The following is an 8,931-nucleotide window of genomic DNA, read 5'->3' as shown; positions in this document are numbered from 1 at the left end:
TATTTTGGCTTTTGTTATAATGTTTTTGGAGCATCAATTGCAGGTTAGATTATGATTAGTTGTCTGGGCAAAGAGCTCAAAGAATTCAACATAGCCATTTATATAATTAAAAAAAAGTAATTAGGGCCGGTGCCATGTTAAAAGCAAAACATAATCTGAAGTTTAATATGTGAGTACTTATTTTGTGAAGCTTCACTTTAGGGTTTCTGTTTGTGGTGAGAATTTTTTCTGAGTTAGGTGTTGGAGCTGAAAAAGCCTATAGGTAAGGGTGGTAAATTTAAGAAGAAATGGAGCCAAAATAAGGGTAGTCTGAATGTTGCTATGCAACTGCAGAAGTATGACTTAATTATACAGAGGATTAGCAGTATCTGTTAATAGAGTGTATGCCAGGCCCTGTTTTTAGCGTCTAGCTTACTTTCTTGATAGTAGTCTTCATTCTTATTTCAAACAGTAGTTTCCTTAAGTATGTAGATACCATGTACTGTCTGACTACTCAAAAGAGCTTCATTATTTGTCAACTCTTGAGTTTTATGCTTTTATCTGGTGTTGCACAAGGAGAGCTGAATAACCTGTTGAACATTTCAGTGGTTGTGTTATAATCTAAGATTTTTGAGTTCCATGACAAAGGATGGTTATAGCATCTTTTTCTTCACAATGGTACTTGTTTTCTTAACCATAGTATTGTACCATTCAACTAATAATTGCCGAACTTGATGGGCCTAGTGTTCTTCCATCCCTCTCTTTGATAATTGTAATTATTTGTCACCTACAGTTGAGGCTTCTGATATTTAAGTTGTTCTTTTTTTTAGGTCTTGAGCAAAGATGACCCTCCTCGCAAGACATATGTCTACAGAGTAGATGTTCCTGTCACTGCTCAGTGGATATCTTTGGCAGTTGGACCATTTGAAATCCTCCCTGATCAGCATAATGGTCTCGTTTCGCACATGTGTTTACCACCTAACTTGCCAAAGCTACGTAACACAGTGGAGTTTTTCCATAGTGCATTCAGGTTTTCATATTGGTTACACTGGCTTAATTATTAAAATCTTTTCTTTCATTTCATGATTGGAATATTTACATTCAAATTTACAACTTACACTGTTCATGTGGTTGTTTTACATTATACTTTCTACAGTGATTATGAGCAGTATCTTGATGCAAAGTTTCCATTTGGGTCATACAAGCAAGTTTTTTTAGCTCCTGAGATGGCCATATCCTCCTCAACTTTTGGGGCCTCCTTGAGCATCCTTAGTTCTCAAGTTTTGTTTGATGAGAAAGTCATAGATCAGGTTTGTTCGCTGCTTGAACTCATATTGCTGATGGCTCATTTATTTATAGATATGGAGCCTTGCTTGCATATTACATAGGGAGATGGTTTAAGATTCAAAATATATTACACAGTATTACGTTAAGCGAACAAAATGGTAGTCTAATCTAAACACCATATAAATTGTTTGTTCTATGGTGAGCATAAGGTTGCATGGTTAAGCTATTAAATGTGATACAATATCTATCATGAACGTTTGGCTATTCGTGTTAACTAAGAACCTTCCAGTCCAGTGCATAAGTTTTCATATGTTCTTTACTATGGTTTAGCAAATTGTTAAATATCTATTTCTGTTTTCTCAATTTTCAGGGTTGATGATTTTACTCTTCTTCCTGTTATTATTTGTCTTTGCAAATGCCAGTCATTTCTGTCTCTTCTGTACCTCTCTTGTTGGATTGGTCTCTGAAGAGTAACCAGTTTGCCTTTTGAATGTGGTATTTATGCATCATTTTTCTAGATGGGGATGGCAATCTTGCACAATAAAGACCATTTGTATGCTTGTCTGTAGGATTGCATATGTTCATTTGCTTCCAATTTTAGTGATGTTGCCAATGAAATTTAAAAAACAAGAATGAAAGAAGCCAACCATCATGCTTCTCTGAGAAAAGTAAGTTGTACGGCTGTAAATCGTTAGTTTCCTATGGTTTTAAGTTTTTTCACTCATAATTATTGGTTAAAATCAAACCAGAGCCTTTGAAGAAGGGTGCCTTATTTTTTAAAATTAAATTACATGACACAATGTGGTCAGCCTTCTTCAGTTTGAAAATTAGGCAAACTCATGCAGTAGAGAATGCTGACTTTATTTATGCTTCACTTTACTTCTATTTGAGGACTTGAAATAAAACTTAGGTGTCGTTTGGCATTGCTTTTATGTTCTAGTCTTTGTTTTCACTTCAATTTTTCAGAGACCAGCTACAAAAATTATTTTTGGTAACATGCTTCTGTTTCCTAGAAAATGAAAACAAGACCAAAATTTCTAAAATTGTTGGAAGTAAGAATTTATTGTTTCAATTGTTTTCAAAAACATTGTTTTTGGTTCTGGTTTCTATGAATTGAAAAAAATGAATAAATAAAAAAAATCCCTTGTACAAATTTACAAAAGCCATGCAGTGCCTTTGTAATTGGCAGTCACGTTAATCTTAATCCTGCTGTAGTGTTTTCTCAAAATGAAATTATCACTCTGTAGTGTTTTCTCAAAATGAAATTATCACTTGTAAGGACACACATTTGAGCAAATCGAATTCATAATAATTCAATTAATATATTATTTGATTAAATGTATAACAAGTCCTTGTACTTGTATGCTTCCTTGGGACTTTTTAGTTGTATAACTGTCTCTCAGATTTAAGGTGATTAATGAGTTAGACACTTTGTGACTACTACACCTGATTCCAAGCAACATGGATAAGCTTTCAAATGGGCCTTTAAAGATAGTTAAGTCTTCTTGAGAGATTCCTGTCATTTTTAAGAATTATCAAATGCATGGAAACACTTCCTAATTTAATATACACTTATGGAAGAGGCAAAAGAATGATTAATCTAACATATCAGTAAAAATATTTTGCATGCATGTGATTTGATGGGTCTTATTGGACTCTTCACTAGGGTTTATGGGTCAGGAGTATGTTGTCAATTGCCTTAATGTGATATAATGTGAAAAACTACCAGTGCAAGGTTTCTAAGAACTGACATTGATCGATGCAGCAGTGTTTGAAATTACATATACTGGTTAAGTGGCAAATATTTGGTCTTTGTGACAAAACATGAATATTGGTCCTTAGGTTTGGTTGCAGCCTTATAATCATATTAAGCTCTCAACTTATCCGTGATAAGTTTTATTTGGATGTTTTAAAATGGTATTAAAAACTTAGTTTCATTGTTGTCATCCTTGTAATAGGTTTGTTTGGCTCAGTTGTTTTATTGGCCTACAGTTAATGGCAAGTGTTAAGTGATGTTATTTTATTGGTTTTGGGTTTGTTATGATTCAAATTCATGCAAAATTTTCCCACCTAATGAATTGGCTTTAGTTTAGATGTTTGATAATTCATAGCGATTGAAATGTGCGTTGTCTTGTTTCTAATGCTGTGTTTTCTTAAAATTTTGGTTGTTTCTGCTTTTTTGTGGGTGCTTTATGCTTGTTGTCTTTAGAAGTTAGTTGAACTTCTATATATGTGCGTGAACTGCGGTGTATTCGTCATTATTATATCTTTGATAACATAACCATTTCTGAAGCTTTTGTTGTCCTTTGTGCTGTTGTTGACAAGTATGTTTTTGACTTAACAGACAATAGACACTTGCATCAAACTTGCTTTTGCCCTTGCAAGACAGTGGTTTGGGGTATATATTACTCCAGAGGCACCAACTGATGGTATGTTGATGGATAATGGCTTCTTGTATTGCTTGATTGATATTTGATCCAAATGATACTAATTTATTTTGATAAACTTTAGCAGAAAAGATATCTGTTGCTTGTCAAAAAAAGAAAAGATATCTGTTGCTTGTCAAAGAAAGAAAAGATGTGTTAGTGCTCATATGGCTGCTTAAATTTTTATCGTCAGAGTGGCTGCTGGATGGTCTTGCTGGTTTTTTGACAGATTTGTTTATCAAGAAATTTTTGGGAAATAATGAGGCACAGTATCGAAGATACAAGGTTTGTTTTCTATGGAGGCATGTGTATATATATACACACACACACACACATACACATATATATATATTTACTATGTCCATCTTAATCAAGGGAGAAGCAGAAAAAATATTGCTATCTTTTCTGATTTTTGTTTCCTCATTTTTATTAAGAAGTATCTTTAGTGATTACTGGAAAATTTCTTATCTTATTTAGGGACTTTATGAAATTTGATAAATTAGCATGGTTTTGATGAACAACAATTATAATGGGGTTTTGGATCAAAATATATGAGGTTCTGGATGATCTATCTAAATACAAGTCTTCTGTACCAAAGATTGCAAGTGCCAAATATTCACAGTTTTCTGGATTTATGTGCCTCTAGTAGCTCATTGAATTCCAGTTTTGCTGATTAAGGTGCTTAAGAGGTACCAATTCTGATATCTGCCTTCAGAATCTTGGTGGTTGAGGAGAGGGGTGCAGCCCCAGCCTGCTCCACCTGGTTCTGTCAATGATTCTACTGTTGCTTCGTGTGTGTTTGTGTATCGTCTACAGCCAAAAATAGTATTAGTAGTTATCGCTGTTGTCGTATAGAGAATAGCATCGTGATTTTTGTTTCAAATGCTACTGGAGGCTGATATTTAAAAGCTCTCTAAATTTAGCATTGTTATATCAATTTCTTGCTATGGATGGAAAGTGGCCATGTGGTAGTGCTATGAAATGATTCTAACTATGTTTTTTAGTTTTGTTCAAATGTAGTTTTTTCTCCTCTCCTTAGGAGATAAGCATGCAGACATGTAAATTGCTAATTTTTCACAATTTCAGATGCAAAATAATGCAATTTTGTTAATGTAAATATAGGCAAATTGTGCTGTGTGCAAAGCTGATGATAGTGGTGCAACAGCTTTGAGTTCCTCTTTTGCTTGCAAGGATTTGTATGGAACCCATTCCATTGGCTTGAATGGAAAAATACGATCATGGAAATCTGTAAGTCACTAATTATTAATTTTATTGTAAAGATGTTATGCTTACTCCCTTATTGTTTACTACATAGACTGGAATGATGAAATAAACCTTGAATTAAAGGAGTCTGGTTTAGAATATAAAGGTGAAAATAGTTTTGCCTTCATCTGGTATTACTTTTTACTTCTTTGAAAGTGCTAAAAAGTAATGTAAAGAGTAAAAGGTATAAATTGAGAATAAAGGAAAATCATATTTGTTTAAAATGAGTGAATCGATAAAATGTAATACACATTCAAAAATAATTATTTCATATGAAAGTAGAATCATGCATTATGATATTCGTAAAAGTTAAACCTTTAATAAAATTAAGCAAAAGTGGCAAAAATAACAATTAAATGTGTTTCAAGTGGGAGTTAGAGATGACCAAGGGAGCACAAAATTGTTGTCTTAACAATCAAATGTGTTTTAAGTGGGAGTTAGAGACAACCAATGGAACACAAAATTCTTTTTGTAACAATCAAATGGTTTCAAGTGGGAGTCAGAGATGACCAAGGGAACCCAAAATTGTTGTCTTTTGTTTCTTCCTTTGTCTCATTTTGTTTGTCCTTGTTTGACTTTTTTGATCAAAGGAGCTCAACTTTGACCACTATCTTTTAAAACATCATATTTGAATTAAAATTTCAAAAACTATGTTTTGAAAAGTTAAAGTTCAAATTGCAACTATTATTTTTAAAATTTTGATAACTTCATGATTTTGTTAATAATAATGATCAAAATTTAGTTTGTTTGACCAAAAAAGTTAATGGGATGGAGGGATTATGTCTTTTGGATTTTTTGTTGATTAATTTTTTTCCTCTTGAAGGTGGCAATCCTTCAGATGTTGGAAAAGCAAATGGGACCTGACTTCTTTAAAAAGGTGACAGCCTATCATCTTTACTTTTGTATTTGCCCTAATTGGAGGATTTTGGGGGTGTGGGCGCGGTGGTGGAGGGTGGTTAACACCAATCCCTCTTAGCTCCTCCCATTTCCAATGTTCTTTGATGAGTGCATTTTATTTATTGAGACATTTCTGGATGGTGGAATCCACTTCTTTTATTGATATTCTTTTATTCTTGGTTTTCTTTTGTTATATGCAGATTTTGCAAGCAATAATTTCTCGTGCACAAGGTACAACCTGTCCTGTGAGGTCTCTTAGCACAAAAGAGGTGATCATAATTCTGTTACTTCTTACCTTTGTATGAGCTAGTTATTGTTTTTGCTGATTTTCAGTTTTTTGTATGGTTTGGCTTCTTAACATGATGGCATTTACTAGGCTGATCCTTTTATTGAAGGGGTGAACAGTGAGTCGGTTTGGTTAGTTTGATTAAATTTTAGATATAACCTAATTAACCAGATATGCATACTATTTTAATTGGAATCCTCTGAAAATCTGAATTCACTGAAAACTGAAATGATTGAAATTTGTTCTTTGTTTCAATTCCTTCTGTTTGGTAAAAATAGGTAAAATGGTTAGAATATATGACTAAGATAATGACAATACTGTCACCAGAATATGCTATCGTAGAAGGAAAAAATTATGTAAAATAAAATAAATTCCCTGATGCTGTTCTTAGTGCAGTGAATTTGTTAGTGGGCAAATTTTGATAGGAGAATGTGCTTAATATGTCAGATGAAACTAGAGGTGGCAATTAGGCAGGTCAGGCAGGATTGCTCATTGATAGAGTAATAACCAGTAAAACAAGAAATAGGACAAAATTGTGTTGTTAAAGAGTATGGATACAGTTGACAAGTGGTAATAATTAAGGTGTTGTTAGTCATGCATCATGGATGACACATGGCAGGTATTTGAGCTATATAGAGGAGGCTAAAAGATTGGATCTGATTTTGAGCTTCTAGTCCATTAAACCCATTTTTTTTTTAATTATTATTCCAAATCTTGGGATTGATTTTGGAATCCTATCACTAATACCAAGCTAATTCCTTGTTAATAATCTTCAATTTGGTCGAGCATTTCTGAAGACTCAAATTCTTCATTGGTAATTAGTGGCATAGGCCTGCTTATGATGACATAGTTTAAAAAGAGATTAACTGATACCAATTATGATGACAAATATAATAATTAATATTAAGTGTTTAGGTAACCACAATAGTGACAATAAAAATAGAATATGATGATGTTGAGTTAATTTAAAATTTGATGCATCTACAATATTCTTTTTTAAAGTAACTAAGTTGTTAGGGATTTATTGTTTTGTGTGACTATATTTTTTATTTGTTTTTTGTGGATAACAGGGAATGCAAGAAAGTATTGCCATGATTTGTAGTTTTTTTGTTTTCTTTCACAAAGTATGTAATAGTTTTCATTTAATATTTAGACTGTTATTAGTTGCTTGTATATTTCCTTTATTAAGCTATAAACTGTTATCTGCAGTTCCGGCATTTTGCTAACAAAATTGGAAATCTGGAGCGTCCGTTTCTCAAAGAATTTTTCCCTCGGTGGGTAGGATCACATGGATGTCCAGTGCTTAGGTATGATCTAAGTGAATCATGCATTTTATGTCTTTGTGTTTTGGGATTCTGTTATGGTTTCATTTGCTTAAATGGTATATTCTTTCTTACCCTCAATTTGTAAGGATGGGGTTTTCCTACAACAAGCGGAAAAATATCATTGAGTTGGCAGTTTTGCGGGAATGCACAGCTACACTAGATTCAAGTGTATCAGTTCCGAATGCTAACCCCGATTCTGAAAACCGTGATGGTGATATCGGATGGCCTGGGGTTATGACTGTCAGGGTTTATGAACTTGATGGCATGTCTGATCATCCGGACCTTCCAATGTCTGGAGATGCATGGCAGCTGCTGGAAATAGCATGTCACTCAAAGCTTGCTGCTAGACGCTACCAGAAGCCTAAAAAGGGTTCAAAACCTGATGGCTCTGATGATAATGGTGATACGCCCAGTTTAGACGTGCGCTCTAGGTATTTTATTATCTCAACACTGTGTGCTGTATATCTTGTTCCTGAAGATCAAGTTAACAGATTCTTCCATATTAAATTGTTTTTTTGCAGTGTAGACTCTCCATTGTTGTGGATTAGGGCAGATCCAGAGATGGAGTACCTTGCCGAAATTCATTTTAATCAACCTGTACAGATGTGGGTAAGAAAGCTATCGTTCTCATTTCTTGCTGAAATTTGTCGTGTTTTTCCTAGACCAGCATGAATGCCAGGTCATTTTCCTTGTCAGTTTCAAGCATTCATTAAGTGCAGAAGATTCATTAAGTTTACATCCCCTTGTTTTTTGTCTTCAGTGATTTAAGGGTTTCCTTTTCTTACCATCAGGGGGAATATTGGTTGATACTCTGTGCATGGTAGTAAAATGTTTAACCAAATAGCAGAGGTTTTGCTATTCTAAACCATTTTTTTTAGCCAAGGTTGACCGTTCTCTGTCATTCACCAACTGGCCTCGCAGGAATACCACACCTGTTTTCTTGTGTTCATCCGGCTTAGATGAGGTTCTAGTCCTCTAGTTCAATTTTGTATTATATTTAATTAGATCTTAGATAATTAAACCAACCTCCTTATTTGTTTTTGTTTTCTCTCATTGATGACAAAGGAAAAAGAAAAAGAAATTTTGGCTGTGCATGCTCCCCTTTCAAAGCTGTTGAAGGACCTATGTTCATATTCCTTTATCTTTGTAGAATCATCTAATCATATTAGCACAGTAATACTGATAGATACCTTAGCTTGTTGGACTTGACATTTTTCCTGGGCCTAAATTGAAAAGGGTTTTTTACCCCAAATAAGGATTATAATACATGAAATATTCACTCAGTTGTTTTCTTAAGCGAATAGCCTCTCCCTTACCTTGTATGTAGTCCCTTCGGTTTCCTCCCATGCAACGAGGAAAAATTTTTATACTTTTTCCTCTGTAGTATTGGTTTTTGCCAAATCATTGATGTAATAAAACCAGTGAGTTGTCTTTCGATAGATGCAACATTGGAGTGTCAATCCCAAAG

At 33.9% G+C, this 8,931-nt stretch overlaps 1 protein-coding gene across 6 annotated transcripts in view; it reads left to right on the top strand.

Annotated features, from left to right (window-relative positions):
- The window catches only part of TAF2 (TBP-associated factor 2), a 20,436-nt gene that overhangs the window by 2,951 nt on the left and 8,554 nt on the right, over positions 1–8,931 (top strand). For 3 of the 6 annotated variants that reach the window (XM_021436902.2, XM_021436906.1, XM_021436907.2), the window contains 11 exons: positions 810–1,009; positions 1,136–1,289; positions 3,611–3,695; positions 3,781–3,977; positions 4,815–4,940; positions 5,779–5,832; positions 6,053–6,121; positions 7,209–7,262; positions 7,348–7,445; positions 7,550–7,894; positions 7,985–8,072. In XM_021436902.2, coding sequence (XP_021292577.1) covers positions 810–1,009; positions 1,136–1,289; positions 3,611–3,695; positions 3,781–3,977; positions 4,815–4,940; positions 5,779–5,832; positions 6,053–6,121; positions 7,209–7,262; positions 7,348–7,445; positions 7,550–7,894; positions 7,985–8,072 — 1,470 coding nt within the window. The remainder of the gene's footprint in view (positions 1–809; positions 1,010–1,135; positions 1,290–3,610; positions 3,696–3,780; positions 3,978–4,814; positions 4,941–5,778; positions 5,833–6,052; positions 6,122–7,208; positions 7,263–7,347; positions 7,446–7,549; positions 7,895–7,984; positions 8,073–8,931) is intronic. The other 3 variants (XM_021436904.2, XM_021436903.2, XM_021436905.2) reach the window with 3 other exon arrangements.

The sequence above is a fragment of the Theobroma umbraticum genome, unplaced genomic scaffold (genome assembly GCF_002168275.2).
Source record: "Theobroma umbraticum cultivar Fairchild unplaced genomic scaffold, ASM216827v3 scaffold_146.0, whole genome shotgun sequence".
In the NCBI taxonomy this organism is placed as follows: Eukaryota; Viridiplantae; Streptophyta; class Magnoliopsida; order Malvales; family Malvaceae; genus Theobroma; species Theobroma umbraticum.
This window is presented reverse-complemented; position numbering and strand designations above follow the sequence as displayed.